At 52.0% G+C, this 21,295-nt stretch overlaps 1 protein-coding gene across 1 annotated transcript; it reads left to right on the top strand.

The window, feature by feature from the left end:
• The first annotated feature begins 1,237 nt into the window (after positions 1–1,237).
• Positions 1,238–5,085, top strand: CDKN1B (cyclin dependent kinase inhibitor 1B). The gene is made up of 3 exons (XM_086465947.1): positions 1,238–1,771; positions 2,374–2,504; positions 3,789–5,085. The coding sequence occupies exons 1-2, from the start codon at positions 1,297–1,299 to the stop codon at positions 2,493–2,495; spliced, it is 597 nt and encodes a 198-aa protein (XP_086322073.1). The 5' UTR covers positions 1,238–1,296; the 3' UTR covers positions 2,496–2,504; positions 3,789–5,085.
• Positions 5,086–21,295: the final 16,210 nt, after the last annotated feature.

Below are 21,295 nucleotides of genomic sequence, written 5' to 3'. Positions count from 1 at the left end.
ACAAACAGGACAAAATCGAATGCTTTTGTTTTCTTTCCCCTGCTTGCTGAGATCCGAAATCACTGCAGAGGATTTTTTTTAGAGCCATTCCTTCACCTAGTCCTTTCTCTGCTGAGAAGACAGCAAGAGTGATCCTCCTCTCCCCTGGGAGCCACCAGCCTGGCTCTGCAGACAGCAGGGTCGGGGTGCTGTGGGTGAAGGGTGCCGGTGTCCCCTGCATGTCCCGGGGGGACAACCCCCGCTGCTAGCCGCGAGCTTGCCCCTAACTCCGGACCTCGGGGCGGGCGGGGGGGGGAGGTGTGTGTTGCCAGAGCCCAACCCGGGAAAATCAGAGCGGTTGGAGACTCCTGTCACCAGAAATGCGTCAAAATATAACCAGCCGCCACCATTACTCAGGGCTCTAGGGGCAAAGCACCAGGATGGGGTGGTTTTTGGTTTTTTTTTTTTGGGGGGGGGGGGGGGGAGGGTGATGGGCACAAATGCCGCCAGGCCTGGGCTTTACGGAGGGAGGCAGCGAGCGTGCCGTCTTCCCACCCCTCTCGCCTCCATCGCTCCCGCTCCCCGTGGCTCGGCTCGGCTCGGCTCTGCACAGCTCGACCAGCCCGGCCCGGCTCGGCCGGGGCCACCTTTAGAGCCGCCGGCAGCGGCGAGGTAGGGCCGGGCCGACGGGGCGGTGCCCGCCGCCGTAACCAATGGCTCGGCCGGGCTGTTTAAATAGACTCGTCCTGTCAATCATTTTCTTCTTCGTCAGCCTCCCTTCAATCGCCATATTGGGACCGAGAAAAGGGCTCGTCTCCCGTTGTTTTTTTTCCGTCTCGCTTTTACTACGCGGCGGCCGGTGCGGACGGCGGGGGCATCGTCATCCCCGGCGGGGTAGCGCGGAGCCGCGGAGGGCAGCGCCGCTCCCCGCCTGCGCGCCCCCCTGTCCCCCTCCCCCGTCCCCCCCCCTCCCCCGCGCACCACTCCTCCACCCGCACGGCGCTCCCGGCGGCGGCGGCGGCTCTCGGGGCTCATCCCCGGGCCGGCGCTTATGCAAGGGCGTCTCCTCGCCCCTTCTCCGTGGGCCGAGGGCGAGTGGAGCCGAGGCGGGGCCGCAGAGCGGGGCAGCGCGGAGAGGAGGCGCAGAGGAGAGCCGCTGAGCGCCGAGAAATAAAAAGGCGGAGAAGAAGAGGAGGAGGAGGAGGAGGAGGAGGAGGAGGAGGAGGAGGAGGAGGCGGCGGCGGCGGCGGCGGCCGGGAGGAGGGGGGAGAGCAGCGAGCAAAACAACCGCCGCCAGAAGAAAGAGGGTGGGGGGAGATGTCAAACGTCCGTATTTCTAATGGGAGCCCTACCCTGGAGCGCATGGAAGCCAGGCAGTCGGAGTACCCGAAGCCGTCAGCTTGCAGGAACCTCTTCGGGCCGGTGAATCACGAAGAGTTAAACAGGGACTTGAAGAAGCACCGCCAGGAGATGGAGGAGGCATGCCAGAGGAAGTGGAATTTCGATTTCCAGAATCACAAGCCGCTGGAAGGCAGGTACGAGTGGCAAGCCGTGGAGAAGGGGAGCTCGCCCGACTTCTACTTCAGACCTCCTAGGCTACTGAAAGCTGTCTGCAAGTCCGCTGGCCGCCAGAGCTTGGATGTAAACGGGAATTGCCAAACCGTGGTTTTTGTCGGTTCTCAGGGAATCTCAGAGGACACTCACTGTGTAGCTCAAAAGACTGATGTTTCTGAAAATCAGACGGACTTTGCAGAGCAGTGCACTGGGCAGAGGAAAAGACCTGCCACCGATGGTAACGTACCCTTGCGAAAGCGGCAGCGCTTCTTTCCGTCAGGCCGGCCGGTCTGGGAGCCGGGGGGCTTTCAGCCCCTCCGCCCGTGCCACGCGTGGCCTGGCCGCAGTGGGCTGCGCCCTGCCGGGCACCAGCTTGGTGTACCACCACACCCCCCCACCCCCCCCCCCGCCTTCTTTCGCTTAAAGGAAAAAGAAGCCCAGGTGCTGTTTGCCATCCCGGGGAGCGGCGGGGGCGCGTTAAATGGGAACCCGTAAATGATATGCAAGGAAAAGCCCTTAGACGCGTATCATGCCCCTCGACCCCTCTCCGCGACACTGCGGGGACCCGGCCTCCTGCCCAGGTGGGAGGATGTTCATAACGCTCCCGCGAAGCTAAAGAGGGACAGGGATTTTAGCCTAAAACGGGAAATTTGGGTCTCGTACCTAGAGAGAAGCCCATCTCCCCTCCCTCTGTTCGGTTTCATGTAGCCGATGGCTGATATGGGGATCCGGGAATATTGTTCCCCGGCCCCGTCTATCCCCTCTGGATGCCGAGCAAACATCTGGAAGGAAAATAATTTAATATCACACCCCCCCTTGTTTTTAATCTTCCCCTCCTAGATTCCTCTCCTCAAAATAAAAGAGCCAACACAACAGAAGAAGAGGTTTCAGAAGACTCCCCCAGTGCCAGTTCAGTGGAGCAAACACCCAAGAAATCAAGCCCAAGAAGACATCAAACGTAAACCGTTTAGGTAGGTTCCCTTTAGGGTCTTGCATTAGGATGCAAAGAAGGGAAAGAAAGAGTGACCGAGCGGGTGTCCTGGTTCTGTAAGGAGCAGGGTCTTCGGGTCCCTGCGGGGTCTCTTCTCCGAGGAAGGGTGGCTTTCCCCAAGCGCTCCGGGATGGGGGTGTGTTGCAGGGTAGGGGTGGGAGGCGCAGGACTTGAAAGGACCAAAACAAGGAGCGAAGCGCGGCGCCGGACTGCGCGGCGGCGGCCGGGCTGGGGCAGTGGCCGGAGCGGCGGCGGGACCCCCGGCCGCGGTGGGACCGACCCCGCCTTCTCTCCTCCGGGAGCGGGACCGGAGGCAGGGAGGGTCCTTGCCCAAGGACCCGGCGGAGTTTCAAAGGCGGCTGGTGCATGATGTCAGATGACAAGGGATTTCGGGGGGCTTCCCGTGTTGTCGCCCTCGATGCTTTTGTCACCTACAATGTCTGCGTTGCCGCCGCGCGTCGCGGCGACCTCCCACCCCGAGAGAAAGAAGTCAAGAAGTTGAGTCTAAAGGGGAATCTGGGCATTTGCTTTAAAATCGGAGCTAGGCAAGGTAGTAGTTTTCTTTTTCTTTTACCTTTTTTTTTTTTTTTTTTTTTTTCCGGTTGTTTTGGTTTGGTTTTAGGCGCTGGCTCCCTTTTCTTGTTGTTGTTTTGTTTTAAGGCGCGGGCTGGGGCGGAGGGAGCTGGTAAATTGCGCCGGTGGTTTCGGAGCCGAGGTTAGGAGTGAGGTTTACAAACACGATTTGCGATTGGGGGGGGGGGGGGGGGGGGAAGAGAGAGAGAGATTAAGCTGTAAAGCAGAAGTTGCAACAAATTAGTCCCGCTGGGGTGAGCGGCGGCGGAGCACGTCAGCATGCGTGGCTATGCAAATGCCGCCGCCACCGCCCGCTTGTTTGGGGGGGAGCTGGGCGGGCGGGGGGAAGCTGGCCGAGCCCCGGGCCGGAGAGGAGGGCTCCCGCCGTCCTCCTTTTCCCTGCCGAGGGGTAAAAGGGGCCGAGGGCCGGCAGCAAGGGTGTTACATCAGGGGTGCCGTACATCAGGGGTGCCGTACATCAGGGGTGCCGTACATCAGGGGTGCCGTACATCAGGGGTGCCAGTGGTGCGGGGCGGTGGCGGGGCCCCGCCCGGGCAGGGCCTGCCCGCCCCGGGGATGCGGCGTCGGTTTGAACCGGTTGCGGCGCGGATCGCATTTCTTTTGGACGGTTTTTAATCGCCTTCTCCCTCCCCGTCGTCTTTTTCTTTCCACCCCTTTTTCCCCGTCGCAGAGCGGAGGATGTGCGTGTCCTCCTTCATCGGGTGCGGCGGGGGGCGATGAAGCGAGGAAGAGGTAAAGTTGTAGTGGAAACGAAAATACATATCGCCGATCTCCGTGGGATGGAGGTCCTGTACAAGCACTGAAAAAACAACAGCAGCAACAACAACAACAACAAAAGGCAAACAATAACACTAAAAATTTTAGGCACTCTTAAAAGACCTGCCTCTAAAAGCATTGGATGTAGCATTGTGCAATTAGGTGTTTCCTTATTTGCTTCATTGTACTACCTGTGTATATAGTTTTTACATTATGTAGCACATAAACCTTGTTGGGAGGGGGGAGGGAGTGGAAGAGGGTGACCGATTGGAACTTGCTTTCACAATCTAGCAAGCAAAGAAATGTATGAAGAGAAGCAGTGTAGTTATTTTTATTACTTAAAGATGTATTGTCCCTTTAAGTGGGTCCACCGTATTTTTCTCTTTTTTTTCCTTTTTTTTTTTTTTTTTTTTTTTTTTAATGTACCATCGTGGTAACCCTGCTCAGAGCAGATTATAACAGGCCACTTGTGAAATTTCTGCCTACTGCATTAAGATGAAGAGGTGGGAGCTGTGATGATTCCGTTATGTAGTAGCAAAAGTTCCCCACCACCACCGCCGACCTCAAATCCATATAGCAGATTTGAATGCCTGTAAAAGTTGTGTAAAATCATCCTGTTACATAGCCTGATTTCCCAGGGTGGGGGGGTGGTGTTGCTTGGTTTTGTTTGGTGTTTTTTTTTTTTTTTTTTAGCGTAATCTGGAGGACCTTTGCTCTGAATATTGAATTTGTTGTTTTCTGATCTGACCCACTTCCCGAAGTATTTGTGTGTGAGGGAAAAGGGATACTACATCTTTAAACAGTATTTCTACATTGCCTGTGTACCTGTATGTAAAAATAAAAAAAAAAAAGTTTGAAGTGTACCTGTGTACATAACTCTGTAAAGACACTGAGAAATTATACTAACTTATTTATGTTAAAAGATTTTTTTTTTTTTTAATTTAGAAGACAATATTTTTCCCCATAAAGCCAAAGTGGCATGTTTTTGTGCATTTGTAAATGCTCTATTTGGTAGACTTTTTAGGGGTTTTTTTTGTTTGGGTTTTTTTTTGTTGGGGTTTTTTTTCCTTTTTCTGATAATTAATATGGCTGTGCTTAAAGGATTGCAGACTGAGCCAATTTAATAATTTTTTTTGTAATGTGTGGGAAAAAAAAAAACCACAGATTGATACTGTTTCACATCAAGCAATCAATAAAGAAAACTGCCATATATAAAATATGTTCTTCATTACTGTGTGTTTCAACCTCCCTCAGCCTGACACAGGACGAAATGAGGCTCCTTCAAGAAATACCGGCAAGTCTCCTTTGGGTATCTCTTCCTGCGTCTCCAGCGCAGGTGAAAGTGAGGAATGCAGCTCGCTCTCTTCACCCTCAGTGCCACGCTATCAATTCCTCCTCTGTGATAATTGGGAATAACGTGCCCTCTTCACGCAAAAGAGTGGAATTTTCGTCTGTCACAATATTTTTACTTTTTTGGGGTTTGGGTTTTTTTTTGCGGTACATTAACCTACGAGTACGTAGCTCGAGGTATTTCCTGCACTTGGTCATTGGACTCATAAGGCTTAAAACTTGAGCCCAAATTAGTCACCTTCCTGAGCCGAACGGCGGCCCGTTCTGGACTAGAGAGCCACCCAATCTCGGGGTTTGCCCCCCCCTCCTCAGTAACAATCCTCCCATCCGTCTGCTCTGCACAGAAAACCTGTGTCTCTGCTCTCACGGCAGCGTTTATTGCTAACAAAGATGGCGCCTCGCACACCCCTATCCCAGCAGATGCTGGTGCAGCCACCGGCGCGGCAGCCCCGGCAGCGGCCTTCCCCCCCACCCCGCGGTGACACCCCCCCCCCCCGCCACCCGCCCGGCTACTCGTCCCGGGAGGGCGTGTCCGTGTCCTCGTCCGCCGTGGGCAGATGCCCGGGGGGCCAGTCACCCCCCAGAGAGCGGGGATGGCACCGGAGGGCGGGGGCGGAAAGCCGGGAGGGGGATTCCCGGACCCGCAGCCTCTCCATTGCCGCGCCCGGCCGGCAAGGTGCGGGCGTCCTGTCCCCGTCCCCGCCCCCCGCAAGCCGCTCCCTGCTGTCCCTGTCCCCCCCGCCGAGGGCGATGCGGAGGAGAGGCGTTTTCATCCCTAGGGCTTGCGAGAAATCAAGAAATACGTAAATACGGGGGCGGGGGGGCACACACACACACCACCCTCTCAGAGGCTCGCCCGGGACCTCCCCCCCCGCCCCGTCCGGTGCAACGCGATCCTGTTGTTTATCCCGGCCGCGCCTGGGTTCGCCCTCGCTCTGAAACCTCCCCGAAAACGCAGGGTTGTGCTGGTTTAGCGCTGGGGAAGGACGGGGGGGAGGGGAGAGACACCAGCCCCCCCCCCCCCCGCCTCAATCTCGGCGCCCCGACGCGGGCAGAGGGGCACCCCGGGGCTTGTCCCGGGGCCGAGGAGAGGGAGCGGGCACGGCCCCTGTTTGCGATGGACTTTTCCTCCTCCGGCTGCAAAGGATCGCTGAACACCCTGCCCTCCGCCCTCCCCCAGCGCGCTCCGGGACCCGCCCCCCCCCTCCCCCAGTTTGCCTCCAGGACGCCCAACAGGGGTGCTGGGGGGGGGGGGGGGTTGCGGGAGGTGTGTGCGATTCAGGCCGGTAAACGTGGAAAACCCTCGCGAAAATTTAAAAAAAAACCCAACTTTTTTTGGGTGTTGTTCCCCCCCCCCCCCAGCACGAACAAAGTGATCACGATGGATAATACACAGCGGCGCGTCCCCGAGCCGGCCCATCCCCGCCGCAGGCGCAAGCGAAGCACCCCCTGGTCCGGCCGCCGCCGGGCGGGGGGACGCGGGGGGGGACCGGAGGGAGCGGCTGGGGCCGGGGGGGCGGCGGGGCAAGGTCAGTGCCGGCGCTGGAGCCCCCAGGGTGGGGGTGAGGGCGGCGGCCGGGGTTCAGCCCGCTGCTCCATCCCGTAGGATTTGGATTTGCCCTATGAGCGCCCACCCACCCCCACCCCCCCGCGACAGCGGCTGCACAATCAACCACGTTATTATTTTTAATAGATTTTTTTTTTTTTTTTTAATCGCGGACGATGGGGCTTTTCACCTCGCCCTGCAGCCGGGGGCCGCCCTCGCCGCTTTCACCTGGGGCCGCACCCGCTGCGATCGCACCACCCCGGGGGACCGGCGCCGCCCGCCCGCCCCGCCCCGCTCCGCTCCCCGCCTCCTCTCCCGGCCGATCCCCGGGGGGACGCGCGGAGCCGGCGGCAGAGCGCGGGGGCGGGAGCACCCCCCCCCCACCCCCCGCCCCTCCCGGGCTCCAACCCGCGCCCTCTTCCCCGGAGCGGTGGGGGGGCTGGGGGGGGGGGGTGGGTGGTGTGTGGTGTGAGTGAGCCCCCCCCCCCTCCCCGGGGCTTGTTGTTGCGGCGGCGGAGCCCAGCGAGCCTCCGCGGGAGGAAGCGGCACCGCCGCGGCTCTGGGGGGGTGGGGTGGGTGGGGGGGTGGGGTGTTAAGGTGGCGCTGGGCCGGGCCGGGCCGAGCCTCCCGCCTGCGCGGCGGGATGGATTTTTTCAAATTTTATTCCCCCCCCCCCCACCCGTTCCTCCTCTTCCCCCTCTCAGCGTTTCCTCCTCGGGCGGCTGGAGGCAACCTTGCCTCGCTGCTTCCCTCCGCCTGGCGCCGCTCCCCGCGCCCGCCGGGGACGAGGAAGAAAGAGGGGGGCGTTGGGGGCGGGGGGGGGCAGGAGGCGGGGGAGGGAGGTGGGGGCGGTGGCGGTGGCGCAAACGGCTCGTGTGGGCTGGGCCCCGCCCCGCCCCTGCGCTGACGGGATGGGCCCGCCCCGACTGATGCAATAGGCGCGGCTGTCCCGTGGGGCGCGCGCGCGCGGACGGCGGCGGGAGCGCGCGGGCGGCACCTCCCCCACGCTCCCTCCCCCGCCCGCCGCCCGCCGGTCACACGTACGCGCCGCCGGGCGCCCGGCGCGGTGCGGCGGCGAGGGGCGGGGGGGGCTGCCTGTCGTGCCGGGGGGGGGGGGGGGGGGCCGTGGGGTTGGGGCACGTCCCGCACCTCACCGTGGGGCGCGACCCCGGTGGGTGTCCGGCAGAGCGCTGGGGGGAAGCGGGGTGTAGGAGGCGGAGGGCGGCCGCGGGGCCGGGCAGGGCCTGCCGCGGGGAGGGCTTGGCGGCCCTCGGGGGGGGGGGGGGGGCGCTGCTTGCGCCCATGGCACGGCCGGGCCCTTGGCAGGAATATTTTGGACGTGGATGTGACAATTTTTGACTAGAGACGTTTGGCTGGAGGAGAAAGTGCTAACAATGTGTCCTGAAAGTCAGTGTTAACAGGCACCGCTTTTCGGGTGGGGGCTAGCCTGCTCTTCCCCAAACGGGGAAATTAACTGGAAAATAAAGTTTTCTGACATCCGCACCCATCTGTACATCTGAGTAGCCTCAGCTGAAAAAACCTGAAGAGACCCTGAATTTCATTTGCAAAAGAAAACATTCCACTTCAGAAATGTCAACATGTTTTGTTTTAACATCTGACGGTATTTTGATACTTTCAACTTTTCGTTTTAAGATGTCTTTTTTTTTGTTGTTTTTTAATTTCGAAAGTAATCTACTATTCTGTTGTTTGTTACTTCTTTTTTTCAAATACCCACGAAAAGAAAATGTTCACAGTATAATGGCTTTAACAAAACGTGTGACTTGTAGTAAAATAATTAGATTATAGTGTATGAATTGTTTTGCTGCATCCCCAAATAAAATCTTTTCTGCTTTGATTTTACTGGAAAAACCTTGAAGGCATTCCGCTCTTTTTTAATATTGATTTTTTTCCCCCCACCTCTGATGTTTCATTTACTTACTGAGCTGAAAAAAGACATTTTTTCACAGCGGGCGGGTAGTATCTGTGGTTTGCCATGCTTCATCCAGGCTTGGCCACCTCCTCCAGCCAGGGAGCTCGTGTGCCTTTGCTCTCCCCGCCTGCTCTCTGCGTTGCCCGTGTCAGTGACTGCAAGGCTCAAAATTAGGCAAAAAGTAGAGGGGAACGTGCTGAGGTGACTGCAAAGTTGGGAGCTAACCTGCTCCCAGGTGTCCCGAGATAGATGGGGAACCTTTGTCACGTGTCACGGGGTCAACTTCCAGCCCCAGGCTGCCATTGCAGCCGGGGAACAGGTTTAGAGCCTGCAGCTCCCTGCGCAGGAGAAGCAATGTGGAAACACGATAGGCTCCAAGGAGTGGACGGGTGGAGAGGACCAAGGTGAAATAGAGATGCTGCCCCGCCGTCGGCACGCTCCCCAAAGTGGCTTTTCTTTTGCAGGACACCTTCAGCTTCTCCAGGCCTAAGCCAAAGCCAAGATGTGATCTAAGTGAACTTGCCTTCTTTCGCAAGGGCCTGACACGTGTTCAGGGATGTCTGTCTTCAGTCAAGATATACGCGCGTTAAACAGATACAGCTCGTTTGCCCTTTTTTTGTCCCCCCCCCCCTGAAACTAGGGGTGCAGCTGTGCATCAGTGGATTGCGGCTGCCCTGTTCATTGCCACTGGGGAGAGGACAGCTCTGCCTCCTGCCCGTTCCCCGCTGCTCCTGCACTCTTGCAGTCACTGGGGAGCGGGGTTTGTGGGAACCCCTTTGGACTCCCCCCCCCGTTTTCCAGCTGGGCCTGGCTGTGTGCCCCCTCCCCATGTTAATAAACCTTGCTAATCTGCAGTTTCTCTGCAAGCAAAGGGCACAAGCACTTTGTTTGCTGTTGAGGTGCTGTAGGACCCCGTGGGGCCACCTCCCAGGGCTCTAGGGGGGAGTTCTCTGGCTCTGGGTTTTGGAAAAGGGAAATAGCACGCTCTGTGGTGGGCTGCCGCAGCCTGTGATACCCATACTGGTGTCACTGCAGTGGAAGATGCTGGTTCATGGCCCAGCTAAGCCAAGCTGACCTGAGCGGGTGCTCATGGCAGGCTGTGCTGGCAGGGGGGTGCCCCGCTGCCCCTCGGCAGCTTGGCACCTGCCAGCCAGCTCTGGGTGGAAGCGGGGAGAAACACACCTTGTGGTTTAGTGTTCCCTGTCCGCAAAGACAGGCTGTGCCAGTTCAGGCTTTTATACCTGGCCGTCCTACTGTGCCTGCAGCTGTTTGGAGGAGCCAGCAGGCAGGAACATTAGTTTCATTCCAATTTTATCCTTGGCCTCACATCTGAGACTTCAAGCAAGGATTCCAGTCGTGGGCAGACGCCCCATTTTGTGTGCTCCAGACGCTACTCCCACAAAGACCAAGCAGTCCTTTACATGGAGGCCAAGAAAACAAGCGTTGCCTGATAAAGCCTTTCTGTCGTGACTGGGTCTACCCAGACTGAAACCAGGGACCTGCAAGCGCGGAAGGGGCTCCCTGCCCCCCCTGCTGCCTGGGCAGGCTGGAAGAGCTCTGCAAGCAGACGGCTGTGCCCCAGTCAGCACAGTGGCAGCTGTGGTCCTCACTTTCCTTGGGGAGAGAAGGTGGAGGTCTGGGACTGACCCTACCATATATTTTTCCTGCCAGATGTGAAGCCTGGAGTCGATGCCATAAGCTTGGTAACCTGGTAGACCACAAACTTTGTGGTTTGTTTTTTCTTCTGGAGCGAAGTGATAAATTGTTCCCATCCAAACTGCTGGCTTCCTGCTGTATTTATTTTATTCTAGTTGGGGACCAGCGATCAGAAGGGAAGACACATGCTCACGCAGACAAATATAGATGGATATTTATTTATTTTTATTAGTGGATTAGTGGAAGAGAGACCTCTACTGGCTCAGATCGAAGAGCCGCTGCCGAACCTCCGCCCAGCAGCCGGCCGCAGCCGAGATCTGCTGCTGGTGGGATTTCTCAATCGCCTTCGCTTCACCTACTTTGGAAATTTCCTCCTGTGTCACAGTCATTTGCCAAGGAAAGCTAAGAAGCAACCTTTCCCATTTTCCCTTCTTTTGAAAAAAATTTAACATGGAGGGAGTCACTTGTTTGCAATTGCTAGCACATGAGTTTGTGACAGTGCTCAATGTAGTGAGTAAAGTAGCTTATTTCCTTTAGGAGGGGATGAACCTTGGGTGCTGAAGCATGGCAGAGAACTAGAGGCTTATCGCTACTGGAGGACAAGGCAACAGGGTGTTTTCATCCGCTCCATCGATTTCAGTTGCCTTTTATTCTCTTTCTGTTCTTCCTCCCAGCTGGTTGTATAGTACTGCAATGAGGATGGCTTCAGAAACTATCTCTCTTGGGTCAGTGTTGTTTAGCATCTTGCCTCTGCTGTCAGGCAGTTGGATTGATGTTGACTCCTACTTGGGCCATACTTGGGGTCAATAATCAGGGGATGCTTGTCTTCATGGGTTGGGTAAAAGTTAATATACAGATTTTTTTCTAGCAAAGCTATCTTTATCTGAGCGCAAAAGAGGGCTTGGTGTTTGCAAACAGGTGGAGCTGTGTGAGCCATGGTTGTTCGTGGAGTGTAAGGCCTTTAAGTCCTGAGCTGCCAGTCTGGCTGAAAACAACAGAGGCAGTAGTTTCATAGCTGAGTCTGTACTGCTCAGATACTGGCTTAGGCATCCCCTTCCTTCCTCCTCCAGCCTACTCATTCCTGCCCCTGGCATTGCTGGTGAAGTTACTTGAGGAACTGCATCAGGGAATGGATCTTGCAGAGATTTCCCACCTTCCCTTCTTTGGATCCATTTCTGATCTAGTTCATCACGCGGCTGCTCTAACAACCTGACCAGCGCAGTGGGTGGGAATGAGCGAGCTGACAGCACTGCCATGAAATCACAGGCTGTGAGCTGGTGGTGTCTTCCTTGTGCTTTGCAGTAAAGCAAAAACTAAAGCCCTGTGCAGGACAACTGGTGTCCATCCTACAGGGATGAGTCTTGCTAGAAGGTGCTGGGCAATCTCTGCAACTGCAGCCCAGGGCTCTGCCTTCCAGCTTTCATTTCCCATCTCTGGCCTTCAAAATCTGTGCCACAAATGACCTGAGAGCTGCTTAGCTAGGGAAATACAGGTTAGTGCCAATGGTCTGAAGTTTCTACATTCTCTGCCAGGGGTGAGGTGTTCTAGAGAGATACTACTGAGTCACAGTTGTCCATTTTTTGCAGGAAAGTAACCTGGTGCACTGGATGCAAAGTCAGAGAGGTGCAGCAGTGGCTTCCGGACCATTTGTCATAGCCATTCCTGTGAAATCATAACCTGCAGCAAGAAGCTGCCGTGATTGCTTCAGTCCCATGGCCAGGTCCATGCCTTGCTTGTGTACCCCATGGATTGCTGTCACTGTGCCTCCAGCTGTTTCCCTGGTCTGTGGTCTGTGCATGGTGTAGGATCATGGTAAAGGGGAGAAGGCACCGCAGCTAGGCAGCCTTTTAGAGGCCCCTGAGCTGATGGACCTGTGAGAAAGTACAAGCTCCAGCTGTCACTGGGTGGACAGCCCTTTCCCCTGCATGTCTTTAGACAGCTTGGTGTAGTAGGTGCTCTTACTGTACCTTTCCCAACAGATCTCTATAGAAAAAGCACTTGCTTTCTTTCAAAAGACACTGGAAGAAGAAGTTGCTCCATGGCCACCTTTTATGCTCTTTCCTTCCACCCTCCCCGTCTGTTCCCCTTTTACCAGACACTGAGTGGTGAGAGCACCCACTATTTTGGAGACATCAACTACCTCTTCTGTCTGGGAGGGCCAAAGTTTCTTGTCTCTCTGGAGAGTGTCCTGGGTACTGCATTCTTGTCTTACCTGGGTTCTGCTGTCCTTGTGAGTGGCTCCGTCCTCTGAAAAAGAGTGAAAGGTTCATTTTGTATTGTCCAGAAGTCTTTTGGGCAGGAGCTGGAACATGGGGCTCCTTGTGCTGAGACGGTGTCCCACATGCTAAGTACAGAAGCCTGCTTTTTTTTTTCTTTCTTCCATTTCGTCCTTCCTCTCCCTTTCCAGATCTTTGAGGTCCCAGTGGAAAGAAAAGCTTGACAGACCTGATCAGTTCAGGTCCCAGGAAGTGGAAGGCTCCAAGCCCAGCTAACCTCACCATAGCAGATTAAGCCCTCTGCTATGCTCATTTAAAATCCAACCTAAAAGCATGCCCCTGCTTTCTAGAGCTTCCTGCACATCTCTCCCTCCTGATGCCATTTACCGCCCCATCTAATCTGTATTTGTACTGCCCCGTTTATTTGAAATAGCTCTTGGTGCCACCACGTCATGTCCTGTCACTCTCATCTTAAACAATGGCTCTGGTCTGAAAACAGTGATACTGATGGTATTTTACTTGGCTAATCTGTTCAGCACAAATAAGAAAGAGGGTCTCTGGGTTCTTTTCTTGGGCAGCAATGGATAAGTTTGCATGTCCCACATTCATACCCAGTGGTTAGAGAGGCTGTTGCAGAGGGCTTTGCTGGCTGACCATGCTGTGTAGGTGGTTTAATGGGATTTAAGGAACCACTGCTGCTTCTGATCTCAGTGGCTTGAAATAGGAGAGTGGCATCAAGCTCATGTCTTTTGTCTTTACGTTCCAGGTGCTTGGTGGCTTGGACACTTCCTATCTATAAAGCAATCCGAATCCCTTCTTTTCAGATAGAATCGTAGAATCACAGAATGGTTTGGGTTGGAATCATGTAGTTCACCGCCCCTGCAGTAAGCAGGGACAACTTCAACTAGATCAGGTTGCTCAGGGCCCCGTCCAACCTGACCTTGAATGTTTCCAGGGATGGGGCATCTACCACCTCTCTGGGCAACTTGTTCTAGTGCCTCGCCACTCTCATCGTAAAAAAAATCAGATCCAGGGGAACCTGTGAGCTTGTCTGTCCAGGAGACAGAGGGTTTCTCAAGGGTCGGTCCAAGACCAAATGGCAGAAATTCCCCCAAGGAGAATCACAGACTTACTTCCTTCTGCTCTCTGTTTAAGCCATGCTTCCTGGTGCTGATTTCTCTAGCAAGCATCCAGAGGCACCTTAAAAATAAAACGCCAAAGTGAAACAAGCCGCTGAACACAGAGACCTTCCCTGGGCAAGAGGATGAGAGTGAGCAAGCAAACCACATGTGACAGATGTTAGGCATGTTGCTGAATGCAGTTCTGGAAGCTGCTTAGATGCTGTGGTCAGGTGGGTGGTATTACAAACCTATCTCGGCTAGAAAAGAGAAACATTTTTCTAGTAAATTAAACATATCTGGTAGAGAAAGCACTAAGAGGTAATATACATGCAGCAGAGACCTGCCATTTGGGGAAATGCTTTTTGGGCTGAAGCTGTGTGGTCATGGTGCTTTATAAGTAAATGCCCCAGTGCTTCAAGTTACGAAGGACAAGACACGTGCCTGACAGTGCTACTGAGGCAAGAAACAGGCACGTGGAAGGCAGAGCTCTCGTACACTGGAGTACAAACTGGGTCCTTCTGTCATGACAGCCTGCTTTTAACTGAACAGCCAGATACTTCTGAGTGTTTTGTTTGTTTGTTTGTTTGTTTGTTTGTTTGTTTGTTTTTTCCCCAGTTCTTGGATGTCCTGCTTGGGTTTTGCATGAAGTCTCCAATGAATGTTGTGAATACTCGCTTTGAGTAAGAGTGCTTTGTGCTTGCTCATCAGTTTGTCTCTTCGTCGGCTAAACAGTTCAGTGCACTGGATTCCTCTTTCTGTGGAATCTGTGTGCTTTTTTAAAAAAGAATTAAAAAATGGTGTGGTGAACTGACATTTTGTAACTGTGGAGAAATTATGGAGGATAAAACTGACACTCAAATTAGTATTTTGTCTGATGAGATGAAAAATGACAATGTTCCAGAAGTCCCTTGGCTGTTAGGCCTTCCCTGGTACAGTGTCAGTGCTGAGGATGCTGTGAGGCTCTCTGGGTAAGCTCTGTAAATCAAAAATGGTCTCCGGTCCCCTTGACCCACTGAGAGCATCATCACAGTACTTTGAACTGAGCCTGTGAACCTCTGTGGGGATGAGGCTCTTCATTAGGGCATTTATTTGCAGAACACAGGTCCTAAGTAACCATATGGGAGTGCAGTTTTAGGTACACTGTAAGAAAGGGTAGGAGAGTGCAGGGAGAGAGATGGTGGGACCATATGAATTTGAAGTCTTTGATCAAATGCAAATTTTTTGGGGGGGACACTGAAGAAAACTAGGGCGGGGAAGTTACAAAAAACATATGAAATGTAAATAGATTTTGTGTGTGTGTGTGCATTGTTTTTGAAGCCTGATAAATGTAAAATTTTCTCATATATGACAAACCCTTTTTCAGTCATGTGAGACAGGGCACAGGATGGTGGAGCTTTTCCAGGCTGCCAGAGTGTCTTTCTGTGGGGAGACAGACACTTCATTGTCACGTATGAACTTTCATTAGCACATGATGGTAACCCAGTGTGGCAATCTCAAAAGACCAAAAGAAATTGAGGACACTCGGATTATGCTGAAGAATCTGAACATCATTTTTTGCTTTCTTACACCAGGCAGAAAGGATTATAGCATTTCTTGGGTTGGATGAGGGGCAAAAAGGCCACTTTTTCATTAGTACCCCACCAGAGGCTGGATGCCTGTAATTTTACAGGGATGCTCAGAACTGACAGATGGCCATAGGTATTTTCTGTGTGATCTCAGTGGAGGTAGATAACAGTCCATCTTTAATCTCCACTGAAATGGATTAGAAATGACAAATGGGCTTTTCCAAAGAAAGCATAAGGGTTTTCTTTCTTTATCAAAATTTGCAAACAATCTGCCCGCCCCCCCCCCCGCCCCTTAAAATTTGGGTTACTTATCTCGGCAGTCTGGGCCAGGGCCCCTGCAAAGGCTTGCAAGATCTCTGGCTAAGGCTGGGGAGGCCACTGATCCTCCACTTCACTGCAATTTGTTGCCTCTTTGAATAGCAGCTGTTGCCTTTGAAGTGAACTTTTCTGGGCAAATGAGTATCGATGGACAGGGTGAGATTTTGGCTGCAGATGGGCAGCAACAAATTCCCTTCACAGAGGGGACTCGGCTGGCAGAAGGCTTGCAAGGCAAGACGGAGGTTCAGCTGCTCCACCAGCCACTTCTCACTGAAAATACACAACAAGTGGGGATGAAGCAGAGGCATAATAGAGCTGCTCTGTCTTAACCTCCTCCTGGCCTCAAGCCCTTGGGAAGGATCGACCTCACTGCCCTGCCTAGCACCAACCCCTCAATCTGTTTGCTACCCCTCTGAGCTGATCTGGAGCTCAGGTAAAGGCAGAGTTTCAAGTCCAGGCTAATCTGCCTCCAGCATAGGATGGGGTGGCGTGTTGCGTAGGTTTTGTCTGTGTTACAGAGAGCTTACTGAGCAGACCTGAGTCATTCCAGAGAAGCACCGAGTCCTACAAATGCTCAAGTGTATTTTATTACCCTTCTGCCACCTTTTGGTCCTAGTCTTTTTTTCCTCATCCAGTATGTCTTTTTATTCTCTGTGATATGTCATTATTTTCGCTACACTTTTCATCCAACCTGCAACTGACCTCTGGATCCAAACCCAGTCTTGCTGGCAGTTTGTGCTAATGTTCAGGGCTATTCCCTGTCACTCCTGAGGATCTGACATGTGTCTGCCCTGCACCTGAGTGGCTGCCTCTGGCTGGGAGGTGGCACCACCTCTGCAGGTAAATCTACTAGAGACTGGGAGCCAGAGCCTGACTTGTCATGTTAGGTGCCTAGATCCCAAATGTCTGTTCTTAAAACTCGTGGTCATCTGTCACCCATATCTGAAGGTGCCTCAAGTTCATCAGTACCTACTTTACCTGTGATGGTGCTGAGGTGTCAAGGTCTGCCCAGAAGTACTGAGCGTGGCTGACTCGTTCCCATGAGATCGTGCTGTAGGTAACCCTCTGTGTCACTCCTGGGAGATGGTGGACCAGGTAGACATTCTATCTGCACTGAGCTGTTGGAGACTCGTAGGATGCTGCCACTGCTGGCCTCATCCACAAAGAAAGCACACAGGGCTGGCTGCCTGCCTGCAAGGAGATGCCTTTCTACAGGCCTAAATGCTGAAGCAGGCAGGGTGACAGGCATACCTTTCTCGTGAGGATTTCTCTTTTTCCTGGGTCAGGCAGTTTCCTCTGCCCTGCATTTGGGCTTTGGAGCTGTCACTGTAGGCCTGTAATTCCCATTAAAAATAAACATGAGAGTCTAGGTACCTGGTTCAGACATTGCAAATACTATTAGGGGTGTAAGAATGCGAATTCAGACGCTCGGGAAGGGAAAATGTCACTCTATCGTTTAGTTTGGTAGGATCGTAAATTACTGAAAATATGGCTCTATAGCATAAACTTTCAGGCAGGTTTGGGTGTGGATGCATATGGCTGCGTATCGTACACTTTGCTGTGTACGACAGCCCTTTGGAAAGTGAAACCTGGAAACTGCCATGTGGATTTACTGATTTTTGGCAATTGCTAAGACAGACTTGTTCGTGGATGTCAAGCAGTTCACACTGCCGTGTTTTTATGCAGCATTTCACAAGCACTGGACTAATAGAGAAACAAAGCAGTCTTCATCACCACTCAAATTTGTCTTGACTAAGCACACCATTGCTGAATAAAGTATATACGTATTGTTTTCGGACAGCTGTAATCCCTCTGTAGACTTTAGGGTAATTTAATCTCTTGACATGACTGTGCAACTCCTGTTATTTTTAGGCACATACATTAAGAAAATAAAAGGTCCATTTAATCTGAAAACATATTAGCAAGTTTTCCTGCTTTCACAAATCTGAACCAATTACCGCAGGGAATAAAGTGAAAGTCGTTAACATATGATTGCTATTTGATGGCTGGAATGAAGCAGTTTCATACTCACTCCTTACTGGCAGGTACTGCAAAGCCAGTTGCTACTTTTGAAGATCATATCAGCAAAGATTAAAAACTCATTGCAAATTGTGCAAAATCATACCCAGATTCTTTGCTGATACCATCTGTCTGCATTCTGTATGTGCAGCGGACCGCTGGGCATGTGGGTGAGCTGGTGGGGATGAGGGAAGGGACTGAAGTCTTCTCACGTTGATGACAAAGGTGGTGTGTTTGTGCCCTCCCCGATGATGACGGAGGAGGCTGAACACAGTTGGCTCTTGTCCAATGGAGCCTGTCAGGCTACAGGATGAAACTGGTGGCTGTGAACATGGCCCAGACACTGGAGCTCAGGCTCTAAGTCTTCTCTTTGGCACAGCAGGGAGCTCCTGTATCGCTTACCATGGTCCCTGTGCAAAGCTCTTTTCCTCCCCCCCCTCTAAAGGGGAGATGGGGTTACTAAAATCAAAGCAGCTTCCTGAAGGAGGTGAGGATTTAATTTCCTTCTGAATATTCCTAGAAGCATTATCCAACAGGCTTTGGGACATGTGATGAAAACCAAGAAGTACGCTGTTCACGCCTCCACAGACTCTTCCAGGCTTAGCTTGTGTGGGAAAGTGAGGTTATGCATGGCAGGCTTTGCTCATGACTGTTCTCATTGAGAGTGAATGGAGGAAGGAAGGCAAAGGCGAGGGACAAAGCGAGAAAAAACCTTAAACTGCTGGATCTCATGGGGTGGACTGTTGCAGCTAGCAGGGAATTGTTGATTGTTTGTTGAAAAGCCTTGCTAGCTGTGGTTGCTTTGGATACCGCAAGTCACTGGGTCATGATGGGGACTATGAGTCATGCTCCTCCTCACGATGGAAAACAGATTCATCACCGTGGGTGCTGTGCTCCTTGCTCAGGCGCACGGGCAGGGCGGGCTGCCCCTTGGGAAAAGGGAAGGTGGCACAAGGTGGGAGGAGTGGAGGCCTTCCCCTCCAAAGAGTGTAGGAAAGTGTTTCTAAAGTGTGTTTTGCTCTTCAGGCATCCATCCTTGGTTCTGGAGAGCGCTTTGCTGGAGCCTCAAAAAGTGGCACTCTGGAGTTCTTGGCTTCTCATGTGCTTTTCTTGCTGTCGATACAGGGCTCTATTTTTGTGCTTCTTGCCTAAGTTTTGCCTGCATCTTGCAGTGCCTTAAATGCATTTTTTAGGATTTGGGGTCCTGGGCAGCTCAAAGGATTGAAGTCACATCTTCTGTGGTCTCAGTGGGACCTTAGAGCAGTCTGGTCATGACAGTGTTCTCTCTGCTGCCTCTTCCTTCGGCAGAATGAAACCAAGTGGTGGTTTCTTTCAGTTTATAGAGGAGTGATGCCTTTGCAGCCCGTGGTGTTGCAGCTCCCTTTCTTTGGCTCACACTGAGAAGCCCTTGGTAGAAGAGAATAATGCCAATAGCCGTCAGAGGCACTGGAGGGCTAGCACGGAGGTCAGTGTGGACCTACATTGCCGGGATACTAGTACTGATTTTGGCCCTGAATGCACAGAACACACAAACCACCTTTGTCTCTCAGTTTTCCTTGGACCACCCCAGATTTAACCCTTCATTTTCTTTCTGCTGGAAGCATAGACCTACGATGGCTCCAGGCGCGAGCACAGGTAAAGACTGTCACTTGGCATACATAGCAGGGGAGAAGGAGTCTGCATTGGGTGGTGGTAAGCCATTAACTCCTTCCTTTACATCAAGGACAAGAAATTCTTTCCTTGCTGAGGGACAAATAAGTCTTTTGAACACCTTTGGTCTGCCGCACATTAACACATGCCTTAGTGTTACCCGGTAAATGGTGGAATAATAATAGTGCGGTTACAGGCTGTCTGAAATGAAGTTGTGGGCTGTACCTGTCCCCGTGGACTGCAGGCTCTGAGCATGGGGCTAGTAAAGAGGCTGTGTGTGGTAAGAGAATAGGTGTATTTAAGGAAATGGGGTTTAAATGAGAATTTAATTACTCATTTTTGGCCTCATATCTGAGCAATAATAACATGAAAACCTGAAATTAAGTACTTGTTGCATTCCAATACAGGGAAGAATGCCTCCAGTATTTGAAAATAATTCGAAGATAAATAGAATTAATACTTAACATATAAAAGAGGTAGCTAATGTTTTGACAGACAAGCCTCCTCCTCAGAGCCAAGAACATGCATTACCTAAAGGAGGAAAATCCTCATTTGTACTGAAGGTTGCCAGGAGTCATAATTAAAGAACAAAATTAGTTGAGGCGAGGATGAAATGAAGAGTAAAAAGATTGTTGCTTCTTAGATAACCATGCAGGTGTTGCAGAAGGAGCACACACAGTTTCGATGATTGTTTTTGTTCTTCATCTGTCCCTATGTCCATCAAAACATTCACTGCAGGTTTCCTTACATTGAAAATAAAAATAAAAATAGAAATGTCCCACTGAGCAAGTTTTTCTGCCATAGGTGGAAATAAGCCTGCTTGCCATCTGTTGTGTAGAGTCTCTGACGTCTAATTAGGGGCAAGATGTTTTTTTGCTATTTTAGCGAGTCAATCACTGGGGGCATCATTAAAGTTTCTTTTCTCTCCTTTGCCACCCACTTGCACGAAGTGTGAGGCTTCATACTAACTTGGATACAACTGCCCCTCTGTCACATTTGATAGAAATTTCCTAAGCAGTTGAAAAGCTCCTGGGAGGACGAAGGGGAAGGGCAGATAACTGGAGACGTACGGACCCACCCACATGCTGTATGGTTCCATAAGGCTCATTTCTGCAGGAAACTAGCATGAAATTTTGCAGAGGATTGGACCCGTTTGTAGGAGATTTGTTATTCTGATATTATTAATGCAGCATGCTGGCAATGGTTACTCAGATGTTTCCAAAAGGCAGGGAAGAGTAGATAACAGCAGTGCCATGGCCAGAGAAATGGTTAACTGTAAAGGAAAAACTGAGGTATTTTTCTGTCAGAGAAAAACAGCGTCTCACTTGGATATATAAAACACACAGCCTTCTCCACCTTACACAGCGGCAAATGTGTAAATCTCTTCTTCCAGAAAGGAATCCAGATGCTCACTAATTTGAGTGAAGATAAAATGACCAAGTTTTCTCTGCCTGGAACATCTGCCAAAATGCCACTGAGGGATTTTGGCTTATTGTTTGAGATAAAGAATTGCAGAAGTCCTCCCATTTTTTCCTCTTTCAAGGCTGGACCAAAAATACATTCATCAGTCATAAGCTGTGGCATATTAATAGAAAGATTTTCTCTATAAAATGTCCACTACTCCTAGAGGCAGATTTATACTATATAATCCACCATTTGAAAGGCTAAGGTCACCACCAAACATGTCAGCCCACCGGGATATCATAACACATAAATTACATAATCAATAGCACATGTTTTCCTCCTTTCTTTACCAATTAATGGATTTTTAAAGTACAGAGCTTGCCTTATAATTTTTCCAATCACGTTGGATGGGGAAACCTGTCAGAAGGAGGATTAAACAAACAGTTTTCGAATGCTCACGTCAATTCTTTCTTGCGCAGAGTTCAGCAAGTGCACAGGAGCATGAGCTGTACTTCCAGTTCTGCTTCACGCCTTCTGACAATTTTATTAATTCTTTAGAAAAATGAATGTGTGTATTACCAGAAGATATTCCAGCTTTTTTTTTTCAAACTTCATCTCAGTATTGTAACATGTTTCCGTGCCAACG

This window comes from Leptosomus discolor, chromosome 1, assembly GCF_034619465.1.
Source record: "Leptosomus discolor isolate bLepDis1 chromosome 1, bLepDis1.hap2, whole genome shotgun sequence".
Lineage (NCBI taxonomy): Eukaryota > Metazoa > Chordata > Aves > Leptosomiformes > Leptosomidae > Leptosomus > Leptosomus discolor.
Note: the sequence above shows the minus strand (reverse complement) of the source record. Positions and strands in the feature narration are given on the sequence as shown.

Bases quoted from the DNA above. Each gene is read 5' to 3' on its own strand.
- CDKN1B (XM_086465947.1), top strand. From the start codon at position 1,297: ATGTCAAACGTCCGTATTTCTAATGGGAGCCCTACCCTGGAGCGCATG. The intron at 1,772-2,373 runs GTAACGTACCCT...TTCCCCTCCTAG, and splicing joins GAAAAGACCTGCCACCGATG to ATTCCTCTCCTCAAAATAAA.